The following is a 14,166-nucleotide window of genomic DNA, read 5'->3' as shown; positions in this document are numbered from 1 at the left end:
ATTACCGATTGAAAATATAAATGATTCATAATACATATTTCGATTCAAATATTTTAATGTTGTATTTATAAAAAGACTGTTTAAAAACAGTTAAATATGTATGTTTTATTTTATATAAGATTTATTAGCAAAAAACTTATTATTTATTTTATTAAATCTTACAGGCATTAATCTGTAATCTGTAATCTGGGAATCGGTGACATCTAAATTAATTAATAATTATAAATAATTATATGTAATATAATTTTTCTAACCTATAGATGTCACTGCAGATGGGGCCGGTTTTTTAATAATAGCGCATTTTTTTTTAATAAAAATGCGAGTGCCGCTGCTGGGGCTTGAACCCATAACCTCAGAATTATTAGTCTGAGACGTTACGGACTACGCTATTCCGTCCTTATTATTGTTCTTTGTTAAAATATACTGACTCAATTAATTTATAATCTAAACATTAAAAATGAAAATCAAACTTTTTTATAATTACTGACAGTTAAAAATATTGATCAAAATCAATTGAAATAAATAAAAATACATATTTTCAACTTAAAAATACATTATTATAAACAACATAATAAATCTTATTTTAACATATTTAATCATAAAAAATGTTGAAAATCTTAAAAAAATCTTAAAAACAATAACAATTATTCCACGTTATATGATATTTTAAAAAGGTTATACACCAATGCTTCTGACACACAAACTAAAATTTGCATATCGTGGATCGTAAATTGATTCGAAATTCATTTAGCTAATGATATTTGCCATGACACTACCAATGTTATTTGTTTTGCGTTAGGGATGCACTTTCACATATTTTTCACTGACACCACCAACACCTTTCTGTGTGACTTTTGGTTGTAAATTATTTTATAAAAACGTTGATAACGACTGCCTCCACATAAAATTCTCATAACCAAGCTCGTTAAGCTAATTATTAACTGTGCAAATTTGTATCACTATAAACTAAAATATATCTACAGGATGATTTTATATGATTTAACATAAGATTTAAAATAATTACATCAAATTATATAATTACTACTTCCTTCAGACGCACGTTAAAATTTTGACACTTTAATTATACATAATGATCTTGAGTAAGATTTTACATCAACAATTTAGATCCCACAGTTCTTATTAAATTAAATACTTCTCAAATAATTAATCATTTTGTTATAATTCCATTCAGATCGTATTACTCGCGATCAAGACGCAATTCAACCCTTGGGTAATGATCGGTTTAGTATTATATATTAAGGGTGTGTCTAAGGTATCAACTGTATCGAGTGGTATTTGCCATCAAGAACCTCCTCGGGCATCGATATGACCCTTTGAATTTCCGTAATAAGATATCCTGAGGCAATCTGTATTAATCTGATATTTGGTATATTAAAAATATGCATAATCCGCTATGTCACCCTCAGCTGCATTTTGGTTTATATAAAAAATATACAACAATAGGACAGTTTTTGCCATCTTCTCTGGGCGCACCTCGGCACACCTGTGTGATACGGGAATTACTATGCGAATTTTATTCGCGCCATATATAAAGGGTTGTGAAGGTATGTCGTACTTTTTGCACCAAAAACGAAGGCATATTTAAACGAGTCACGACTAAATACGTTTCAATATAGGGTTGGGTGCCGGAATAACGATGATTGATTAGATTGAATGATTAGGCATAGTGATGAGTGACGAAAATGTGCTTAATATCTTGATAGTAAAAATCTTGCTAGTAGCAAAAAAAATATTGATAACAATTATTAATTCGAAAAATGGTAGCAACCATTTTTATTTATTTTTTTAAATATAGTTAAATTATAAATTTCGCCAATATTAGAGCTTTAACTCCAACTCTATACAGCTTAACTTTTTAGAAGAATTTATAAAGATCTACATTGTAGATCTTTATAAATTCTTAATTAAACTTTTACTGATGAAAATATTATAGCTTGATTTAAATCATTGCTTTTTAATTTTATTGTAATTAAACAAAATTTATTTACTTCTAATCTTTTAAATCAGATTATTATTTTTTTAATGAAAAAAATTGTATTGAAATTGAGACATGCTTTCAAAAAATATCTATCAACTGTAGTAGACTAAAACTATTATAAATAGCGGTTTTATTACTTTAGAAATTCAAAATAATAATAAAAAGCCTCAAATTTAAATAAAATAATGATTTAATTTATATAATATTATATAAAGGTTATTTAAAAATATTTTTTGCGTACCATATCACAGCATAAGTGCTTGAAATAATTAAAAAAATAAAATCAATATAATTTAAAAAATACATTTTAAGCAAAAAAATCATTTCGTTTTTTTAAATTTAAAATAAAGTCAGTCTATATTTGGTCGTTGATACCTGAGTATGTCTTTGGTTATATCTATGTTGGGCCCTAGAATTTACGATGGCAGATTTTTTACCATTTAACATTTAAAAGTAATACTTTTGCCTTATTAAAAAACGACATTTATTTCGGCATTACCTGATACATTGTATCTCAACTAATTTAAAAAAATATATAAAGAAACATATCAAACAATATTATATGATAGCAATAATATTTTTAAACAATGTTTGCGTCATTAATTATAAAATAAATTAATCACAAGCAAAACTTTATTTTACTACTCTTACAATTGATTAAAATCCATATAATAAAAAATAATACTTATCAATAAAAATTCAACGAATCATATCTGAGACTCACATATGATAAGATATACAATCATACAGATAAATGAAATTGCACTTTAGTATATATTTTAACACTATTGCTTTAACACATATGGTTGTAATAAAAATATATAGTGTGACATATTTAAGCGAATAATAAACAAGTGTTACAATTTACAACATATTTTTAAAATAATGTTGCAACTGGAATATTTTATGAAGGATCCTGGATTTGCATATTTTGAAACCATTGATTTAGATATACCACCAGGTATTTATATATTTCTAAGCTAAGCCTTCGTTAGCATTTGTAAAATTAAATATTTATTTAATTTCAGATGCTTTAAAGAGAATACAACCTTGTTTCGAGCGCTTAGGAATTTCTATTCCACAAATAAATAATGAGCATTTAACATATGATGAATTAATAAATGAAAAAATAAGTCGTACAAGTTGTTTATTATACGTGCTAGTTAGTACAGCAGATTCTGAAATAAGGTCAGATTTCTTACAAAAATTCCACAACGATAAACATATAATTTTGCAAGGAAGACCAAAGATTATATTCATGATTGAATTGGTAATTCATTTAATTAAAGTAATATATTTTTTAATATTTTAATTCAAAATCTAATATTTTCAGGAAAGTTTTCAATTTTCAAGGCTCCTTAGTCCTGCATCGATAGTATATCCTAAAGAAGCTGATATTGTTGTGGTTAAATATAAGGGCGCGTTTACAATCGAAGCCTTTTTGGACACCTTGATGAATAATTTAAATTCGATCAAAGAAAAAATTTTAATTCATGAATTTTTGATGAAATTAAATCGAGAAGAATACAAATCTGTTCAAGTCACATCTACATTACGCAAGCGTTTATTTATCGAACCAAAACTTGACGTCTGGTATGAATAAATAATTATAATATATAGATACTAGGTATATTTGCAATAATATAGTTATAACTATATGTACATTAGTATATCTAATTTTAAATTAAAGTATGATGTAACATTTTTAAATATTTTTTTCCGTACATGCAATATTTAATACATAGAGCTATATCTATGTAATTAGGAATTAAAAATTTTCAGCATTTTATGTATAATTAAATATATTATATTTGCAATCATTCATTTAAGAGTGAATAAAAAACCAGAAAATATATGTGGTGTAAAATAGCATGATTCTATTATGTATTTTCTGATTATTTAAAATATTACTTTGTATATCTGTTTTACCTTATTATAAATAAATATTTATATAGCAAATTATTTGTTTTTAAGCAAGCGTTTTCAGACATCTGAGGTTTCGCCGATTGGTTTTTATACTCCGTATCGTTTAATACTCTGGAGTAATAGCTTTGAAAGCTTCCGGGGTAAAAGCTCGTGTGCAATTAATATGCGAAAGTTTATGTGTTGGTTTGTATATAAAATACTGCGCGAATACGCATGCAGCCGTGCATTTAACTATAAACTTAAACTTTTAAACGTAACCATAAATTAATTTATGTTCACATTGTCCGTCACTTAACGACTGGCGTGTCGGATTCAGATAGGGATATGTGCAGGGCTGTATCTACCAAAACCCTAATGATTTCCATCCGCATAATAATATAAAAATAATTAAGATAATTAATGTTTTAAGGTATCATAATGTTAAAATGGTAATTAATCAATAAATAATATGCCACTAGACTGTTAATCAGAAGTGGAAAAATATTTTGCAGTGCTATTTTTCAATTAAAACTCTATCTACTATTATTAGTCATTGTTAAATATATCATATGCATGTGTAGACAAAGAACAATGATTTATCTATCGATCTATGAAACGAAAAACAATTAAAATATAAATCAATATGTCCTAGAGGCATAAATAATCTAAGCAAATATGTATTAAATGTTAAGAGTCGCAAAAGACGCATATAAAAGACACGAATCATCAGTTTAGAGTCAATTAATCATATTTTAATCGGCTGACGTTTAAAGTAATTTCCGCCGGCCGATATCCGACATCTTCCAACAGTCTTACTTTTATAAAATCGTAATCCATTCCACATTTATAGAATATGTTTTATTTTTGTTACTCGAAAGCTACACTCCCATTTGCAAAATGCATCCGTGTCACTAAACAAAAACTGTAAATCACTGATATTTCTACAAAAGCCACACCACATTTATTACCAACGTGACGTCCTATTTCCCATATCAATTCAGTAACTCTGTGATTTACAACACGCTTGCATGTTCACAGCTTAAAAATAAATACCACTGGGAAAGATCTGGAACGTTTTCCAATTAATTTATATGATTCTTCAACGTTATTATATTAATATTAAAATTAAGATTTTAATTAATAATACTTAGTATGGTGATCAAACAATTAATTTGCTCGGCGCATTATCTCCTAGGTTTAACGAACCGCAAATCTTTATTATCGATAAAAGCATGAATGAACCATCAACCTATCAGACCAGACGTTCTCAACACTCACAGCAGGATGTAGCGTAATAATATCTCTGCTTTGGGATGCCTCATATAACGATTTCGCGTCTGAATTTGATTCGCTCGTAAAAGGTAAATATGCATTTGGTAGGGCAGCAGCAGTAAAGCTAAAAGGATGGAAAGATTCGCTTTTTATTGCCCACTATAATTTTCTTTGTTTATTGTTAAATTTGTAGAGGTGAGGTTTGAGCTTTTCAAAACAACCGCCCCCTAAAAAACGGGGAAATGTGATGACGCGGAAGAATAATCCAACTATATACGTTATATTCAATTAAATTACTCTGAATAATAATTTTAATTACTTGAAAAGACACTAATTTATAAAACATAATTAATATTGACATTGATATCGACCTCTGCTAAACTCGCCAAAGTATGCTGATACGCTGTAGTTTCCCGATAATAACCGTTATTGCAGCGCAGGTAGAAACAAAAACAACACACAATTTTATTTTCGTGCAAATAAATTCAAAGCACGATAAAATAATATTATATCTATTTATTTTTAAGCATAAACTGTCTTCTGGATTTAGAACTGTTAAGGAAAATTGAAAATTTCATACTTTTGGCACGCCCCTGGAGCTAAAACCTTCAAATATTTTTAAAACTAAATTCGCTAATGACGTACAGAATTTATCTAGTGGCTTTCACAACTGTCAGTTGATGAGAAAATATACGTTTCACGCCTGGTAAATGACGGTTTAGAGCAGCATATAATTTTACTAGCATCTTTCAGATAAATTATATTTTCACTAGAATTATATTATATATCTAGCGATGAAAATGTATTTCGATATGATTTTACTACAAAGTCAGTGAAAATATATTTTTACTGGTAATACAGCTTCACTACTATATGATACAATTAACATCAAATGATCATCAACTTTTAAAACGGATCAAAGTTTTCTTTGAAAATCTATAAAATAGGTTAAAATTAATAAAAATGCTATATTAACTATGCAATTTTATTATTTCTGAAATTATAAAATTTATGTATCTTAGTATAGAAGAGTATACTTTAATTGTTTTTCTCCTGTTAAAACGTTATTTTTAATTACCGCCTAGAAGCATATCGTCGGAAATTTGAAAGAACGCCAAAAGTCATCCTGTTTACAGTCGTCTCCATAATAAAGTATTTTATTTATATGAATGAATAGGCGATAAAGCCCAGTATACAGCAGCCACCATAAACCGGTAGGGGTTACCTACCACCACAATTATGTTTGCTTGTAATTTTGCCAAAGTCTTAATGTCGAATTTCATAGCATTGTTTTAATGAGGACAAGGGGTCTCGAACAGGGGCGCTGACAAAAAGCTAATCACCTACGAGGGTAATTCTGTAATGCTATATAAATTATTTCATATCGTCAACAGGGGTAAAAATTTATTGAAAAATAAAACAAGAAATTGTTTTAAAAATATATATATAATGTGTCTACTAAAGATTACTATCAAATTTAGATAAGAAATGATTTATATATTGTCTGTGTTTTTAATGCGCATTTATTCCATTTAATTAGTCATGTATTAAAATTCATTGCACAATATTTTATTTATCGGAACATATTCCTCACAAAACAGAATAATCATACTAACGTTTGGTTAAATTAAAAATGTAATCTTAACCAACGGATGTTTGCGGTAACTGTCGGCTGTAAAAAAGAGATATGGTTTCAGGTACGATTGTTCCCCTTTTAGTGCCAATGTTGAACGCGGACGGATGGACGGACGGCTATCAAACGATAACGACGGACACGGAAGAGATTTTCGTTTTACGTCTTGAGGAAATGTTAAACAGCGCCGATTCGCAGCAACAATGAGACCATTTAACTGGCGAATTAACACTAAATTTTGCAACCCCCTAAAAACAACGCACCCCCGGCACTTATCGTTCAAGAGCAAGAATCAAATCAAATCTGAGCACAAGCCTACTGCGGATTCGAACTGACTGATCAGTAAATAAACTCTGAACCTTGATACATGGATAATAGATTTTAATGTAGTAATTGCAAATAAAAGGGTATCAAACTTCATAGCGAATATGTTCTTGCCATATTAACTTTTGAAGTGCTGACTTTTTATCAGATGTGACACCACTCTTTCACTACCAAAACTTATCATATCTCCTCAGAGACATTCGCTCGCATAAAACGGTTGACTCAATTAGCAAATGCGTTTAATTTGTCGACAATGGGCTGATATCCGAGTCGGTGACAGGGCCGAAGGGTTTATTACCACCCACCCCCACTTTAACCGCCCATCGTAATCGCGAAACTGTTTTAGCCCTCCGACAATGGATCATCGCTCGCATAACCCAATCGGTTGATGGGGTTGCTTGATTAAAACAGAGTTGGACGAAACCCTAGAATAGGACCTGGTCATTCTAGTTTGAATTACATTCCGACAGCAAATCATATTTTATTTATGGACTCTTGAAATCATTACTTCAGGTCACTAATTTTAGACAACATATAAAACAGTAAATATTTAAATTCCTCTATTATACAAATCTCTTTCTTAGTGTATACTTAAGAATATTGATTCATTATGTAATCTCGTCAATAGTATCTTAATAGACATGCCTGCCGAGAGGGGGAGGGAGAAGGGCCAAAAAAAAGAAGGGCCCCGACACGGAATATATTTATAAAAAAAAGTAAAAATCGACCTCAAATAATGAATCTAAATTAAACTAGAGTTGTTTGAGCTGTATATACTGATGTATTTCAGGTATAAGTTCCTTCAAATTTTTTAATCATAAAATAAATAAAAAGAGCGGAACATTGCCTTCAAATACACCCACTTTCTAGGTAATACTATCACGATAAACATTATTATTCAAAGAGACAGATTGTATTTTTAAGCGGCTCCGTTTGTGCTAAAATTTTTTGCAATCTATTGTTGACTTTATAGCTTTTTAAACGTTTGAAAAATATTAGACATGAGAAGAAATATTCAACGAATGTAAATTAGTATCAGTAAATTTAGGTATTCGATCTGAAATTGATTATGATGTGTTAGAATAATAGTGTTGTATTTTATAAAATGAGAGTATATTATTATTATAGTTATTGATCAACTAGCAATTTAAAACAAAATTATATATTTATTTATGCATTTATAAATTAAATACAAATAATACATCACATAAATGATATCTAAATATTAATAGCAACATAGCAATAATTAAGATAATTATACTGTAATGTATGTATAATACATATGTATGTAGTTTAGGTTCTGAAACAAATATAATATTTTTGATGCAGACAATAAGAACTATATGAGGCTTGGTGCTCATAAATAGCTCAGAACACATGTCCGTCATTGCGGACATCAGGCCATGCTGGTGTTTCACCGAGCGAGCAATTTTTTTGCTAAAATATCGCGTAGTGGATGTGAATAATGCGATATGAACGATGCAGTGGCGTACTATAAATAATTTACGTGGGAATTTTTTTGTGAATATATTTTGAAGTGTAAATCAATACCTAAGAAATTGAATTACTTTGTTTTAAAAAGCCATATGCTAAATGTGCATATTTTATATATAGAACTACAAAAAGAAAATTTTATTTTTAGGAAATCTTTTTTTTTGCCAATATTATTGCTTTTACTTTGGCGAAATATTTTCATAATATTTTTTTTAATTGATTGTAAAAAAAATAGAATTATTCTTCTACTGGTATCATGTCTGATTCCGGACGTTTGCAACCGTCATATTTTATAAAATACAACAAAATTAGTCTATCATAAGAAGGACATTATATTGAATAATTTGTTTCTGTGTTGTGTATGTCGTGTGTGAATAATTAGTCAACTAGACGTTTGACATACAGTTTATTGTATAAAAATATATAAATCATACTGAAAACATACAATAAAAATGCACGTGTCACTATCAAGCGTTGTTTCAACAGAAAAAAATGGTAAAGCAATACAATTCAGGAAATAGCATCTCTCTTGTTTCAAATTGTTTAAAGCCAATTTAGGACCAATAACGTTATTATTTATCAACGCTTCCATTACATACCTTGGTAAGATCGTAACTTCCAGGTAGTCATTTATGTGCGAACATTCGATAATGACAAAAACTGGTGTACAAAGTAATGTATCTGTTTCGAAGCATATGTCTCGAAGCTTATAAAAAAGTTTTTATTGTTGTAATATAATGGCTTTCAACAGTCTACGAGGCTTTTATTAGATGTAATTTTTGTTCTAGCTTACTGCTAGGATTTTTGTCAAAATTCTTGCAGTTTAAAAATATATTTTTAATTTTAAATTGGGAAAAAAATTAAGAAAGAAAGATATTTTTAAAAACATAACTTACAATATTTTTAACACTAAAAAGCGTGCATAAAAATCACGGCAAACAAGCGGACCACTAGAAAGGAAATTTGATGTAAATAAACTAGCGATATGACGCTAAAAATTCATTTCCAGCACAAACGCAAATTTATTTTGCACTGTTACGGTAAAAAGAAAACTGACCGTTATGCTAATATCTTCAATATACACATAACAGCCAGAATATCAACTTTTGTCTGCATAAATAATTTAACTAAAATTTGAAAAAATGCATGTCAAGCATTCTTACCACACAACTTGATATTTTAATAAGCAATCTAAAGTTTTCTTTAAAAAAATTGTTTATTTTTAAAAAGCACCGCTTTTAATTTTTAATAAAACATTAGTTTTAAAACTTCTATTACATGATAAGCTAATTTTACTATTCAATTTTAAATAATAAAATCTAGTATAGCTCTGATGGGTTTAGAATCAAAACCATTGTTTTCAGGGATATTTTTGTAGCAAAAAAATTGTTGTACAGTGCTATTATAAAATACGCCACTGGACTAGTAAAGCATTACGCTGTACTAGAGATGCATTCTCTTTCGTCGAACATAAATTACTTATGAGGTGGAAATGGAGAAAGACCCGTCTTTATCGACTCACCCAAGGGCTTCCCCTCCGACTGTTCATATTTCCCCACCCAGTTCTTTCGCGGATAATGTCAGTCGGTTGCCCAACGACCGGACGGCGTTAATGCTTAAACTTTAAGGATAAACTTTAACTGCCCAATCGGCAATAAGAGAGTGGGTCAAACGACGGCGACGGTGACGACTTGATTAAAGTGGACACAGAGTAATGGGATGACAACGCTGTCCAGTAATGTCACTCAACGCATTTGCATACGCAAAGCTCTCCATTACTGACCGGTGCCCATTTCGATGATGAGCTTTAAATCGGCACGAAAAAGCTTCTAAAACGTTTATTTATTTTATAAAAAATATTGCAAGCCATTGGTTTAAATATAATATAAGCAAAAAAAAACAATATTTATAATATGATTTTAAAAACGATATCCTAAAACTGTATTAAATTTTATTTCTAATTTAGAAATAAGAGATATTCTTTAAAATTCAATGCATATTGTTAATAATTAAAAATAATTGAATCTTCCTCAATATAATTGGCACAAAAAAAATACATATGTACATAAAATGTGAAACTTTATGTTAAATAAAAAAAATATTTTAATTAAAATACCATTTCAGAAACGTTGACCGATTCTAACCCTTTACAACACACCATTCGAAATCCAACATACTCTAAATAAACACGAGAGAGAGACAAATGGCGTAATAGGTGCAAAGATGCCTCGAGCGTTAGCAAGACAAAGGGTAATTTGTGGTCCAGCAATGGCCATCGGTCAAATCCTGGCTAATCTCGTAGAGGGGGCAAACCATCCCGTTTAATAATGCCGAATCTGCATAATGTTCGTATTTAATGTGTTTAATTTTGACGAACCAAAAGCACCCCTGAATATATGCACATTTACAAGCGATAACATTAGATACAACTTTTAATGAAACGAGAACTTTACTGACTAGATTATTTTTTGTTTTTAAATATTGCATATCCGGAAACGTTAGTACAGGACATAAATGGTTCGAAATTTTAAAAGCCTTGTACGTGTATGCAATTTCACAGATTATGACACGTGTAAACCTGGCTTTATAGTTGTCGTAAATCCATGACCGCGATCGTTTACTACCGGTGACGTTTTAAAAAGCACATGCGCTCGTTTTTATCTGTTTAATAATAAACAGATATGCGCATCTATCTACCTGTGAAATGATTCGTTTTATTTAAAAAATAATAAATATCTATAGTAATATGAGAATCGGTAAATTTGAAAAAAATGTCTATGGAATGTATAATGTGGGCTTCGGTACCTGTTTTAATGCACTTGTTTGGCGCAGATATTTGGATATATTTTTTATAATATTTGCAACTTTTTTAAAGGGAATGATTTTGGAGTAGGAGTTATATCCTAATGCAATTGTTTCCATATCACTCTCATCTCCTACCCGTCCAAGCTTTCTCAAATGATATAAAAATGTGACACAGTCACAACACGAATTTTATACAATGTATATGTAACATACCTAAGTATTTAATACATTCATATAATATATATAAATATCTCTACAATCACTTTTAGCAAGTTTTATTAGACCAACAGCACGGGTTTCGTCCTGCCCGTTCCACTGTTACTAATCTTCTGTCGTTCACCAAAACGGTGACAACTTCTCTCGATGTCGGAATTCAAGTAGACGTCGTGTATACAGATTTTGAGAAAGCCTTTGACAAAGTTTGTCATAGGTTATTATTAAAAAAATTGTCGAACCTCGGTTGCTCGGATAATTTAGCTCGGTTATTCTCGAGTTATTTAAGCAATCGTAGACAGTTTGTAACCTATGGTGGTCGATTGTCGAAAGAACATTTTACCCCTTCGGGGGCTCCTCAAGGATCCAATCTGGGCCCTCTGCTTTTTGTGTTATTTATTAATGACATAAATACAGCAATTACAGATTCAAGTTTTCTTCTGTATGCAGATGATTTAAAATTATATAAATGCATTCGATCTGTTGTGGACTCCTTCTCTCTACAAAGTGATTTAGACTCTCTGTGGAGATGGGCTTCCGTTAACCATCTGCCCTTTAGTGTCGGAAAGTGCCATACTGTGTCATTTTCTCGATCCAATTCGCCATCAGCTTATTTCTATCATCTCGGTGGTAACATTTTGACTAGAGAAACTTCCACTAAAGATCTCGAAGTTACTTTCGAGAGCAAATGGAGGTTCTCTCTACACATACACGACGTCTGTGATAAATCTTCCAAGATGCTCGGCTTTGTTATGAGGAATGCCTTTCACTTTGACGATCCGTCAGTTATTCGCATCCTCTGTGACACCTTAGTTCGTAGCATTCTTGAATCGGGATCTATAATTTGGAATCCCCGAATAGCCAAATATTCCCTTTTAGTAGAAAAAATTCAAAAAAGGTATTTAAGATACCTTTACAAAAGGACATTTGGTTATTATCCGTTCTTATATCCCAGCGCCTTTCTTTTAGGAGCGTTGGGATATGATTCGCTGAATTCTCCCAGAAAACTGTATGTCGCTAAGCATTTTTTCAAACTACTAAAAGGTGCTGTCGACAATCCAGCTATTCTCGAGGAATTCCAGTTTTGGGTTCCGGAACATTTTCGAGAATCACGATCGAGACCTCTTTTGATGACAGTTAGGGCTAGGACATCCGCACTTGCCGACTCGCCTATAGCTGTGGCCATACGGCTCCTTAATACGCTGGCATTGAAAATTGATTTATTTAATGTTAGCTACGAGGATCTGATCCGGTTTATATCTTTTAATTTTAATATTTTATAATTTTTTTTGTTATGTTAAAGTATTGTTATATTTATTTATATATATACGTTTTTTTATGTTTTATAAATTTATAATTTGCTTTCGACCATCGTGGCGCATTGGGGTAACCTGTTAGGCCACGATGGTCTTAATTTAATCGAAAAAATAAAAAATATAAAATTCGTTAATTAATTTTGATTTACTAAAAAAATGACGAGAGTTGACATTTTGATAATTACATTTCGGACATGTACTTCCATCCATCATATACAACACATACCTCCAGATTCCAATATTCAAATCAACCCCTACATTAAACAACTGTCTACCACCACCAGCTAACAGCACATACACACATTTCTACATACGGTGGTCACAAATCGCCGCATGATTGGCGCCGACCATTAAACCAAACGAATCGCTCTCCTGGGATTATATTCATCAAAACCGCCATACATTTATCAACGCTTAGCGACTCTTCCCATTATTTTTTAATCCGACCGACAAACCAACTTTTTTCATTTAGATCTGCTTCCAATCATCCATTTTTTATTAGACGCAATATGTTACACACAGATCAAGTTATCCACCCCAAAAAAATAAATGATCTAACAAAAAAAAATGCTGACGTTTCGGCGCAAGAGTATATGTTAATAAAAACATTCAATCAGTGAAATACTGTGCCATAATACAGAAGACAATAAAAACGAATCTGATTAAACGTTGAACGATGGTCAGATTCGGACACTTTCAGGGTTATCGATGCGCCACAATCAAATTATGATATGTGGGGGTTATGTTGCACATTTTATTCGAAATGTAGCTATAGGGGATGGTTTCATATATAACTTTTACGGCTTTCGATAAAATAGTTATTCATTTACACTGCATACGAGTGAATCAATCATAATAATATATTTATTGATTGAAATTTAACAATTAATTCAATTTAATTATATTTAATAAAATAAAAAAATAATCTCAAAACAGATAAATTAAGTACCTAACGAACAAGATTTTAATAGGAAAATGCACTGGAGAGTAAATACTACATATTCGGTTTATGTTAGCTTTCAAATATAAATATGGAAGCAATTTTCCAATAAAGGTATTCTACCTACGTTTATAAAATTATTCGAATATTATAAAATTAAATATTAAAATATCGAATAAAGATAATTAAAAAATACATCAAAATCAACAAAAATACTATGAGGTATGTTGCCAAAATGATTATATCATCGTATGTATATACTACA

At 30.3% G+C, this 14,166-nt stretch overlaps 2 protein-coding genes across 2 annotated transcripts in view; one reads left to right on the top strand and one right to left on the bottom strand.

Moving 5' to 3' along the window:
• Nucleotides 1-14,166, bottom strand: part of geko (olfaction protein geko) — an 89,142-nt gene that overhangs the window by 68,853 nt on the left and 6,123 nt on the right. The window lies entirely within an intron of this gene.
• Nucleotides 2,793-3,768, top strand: LOC148238222 (uncharacterized). The gene is made up of 3 exons (XM_088181453.1): nucleotides 2,793-2,960; nucleotides 3,028-3,269; nucleotides 3,333-3,768. The coding sequence occupies exons 1-3, from the start codon at nucleotides 2,885-2,887 to the stop codon at nucleotides 3,600-3,602; spliced, it is 588 nt and encodes a 195-aa protein (XP_088037579.1). The 5' UTR covers nucleotides 2,793-2,884; the 3' UTR covers nucleotides 3,603-3,768.

Source organism: Plectrocnemia conspersa, unplaced genomic scaffold, assembly GCF_051122295.1.
Source record: "Plectrocnemia conspersa isolate PC_06_02 unplaced genomic scaffold, ASM5112229v1 ptg000002l, whole genome shotgun sequence".
Classification (NCBI taxonomy): Eukaryota; Metazoa; Arthropoda; class Insecta; order Trichoptera; family Polycentropodidae; genus Plectrocnemia; species Plectrocnemia conspersa.
Note: the sequence above shows the minus strand (reverse complement) of the source record. Positions and strands in the feature narration are given on the sequence as shown.

Coding starts and splice junctions, on each gene's coding strand:
- LOC148238222 (XM_088181453.1), top strand. CDS start 2,885: ATGTTGCAACTGGAATATTTTATGAAGGATCCTGGATTTGCATATTTT. Junction 2,961..3,027: donor TGATTTAGATATACCACCAG/GTATTTATATAT, acceptor ATTTAATTTCAG/ATGCTTTAAAGAGAATACAA. Junction 3,270..3,332: donor TTATATTCATGATTGAATTG/GTAATTCATTTA, acceptor TAATATTTTCAG/GAAAGTTTTCAATTTTCAAG.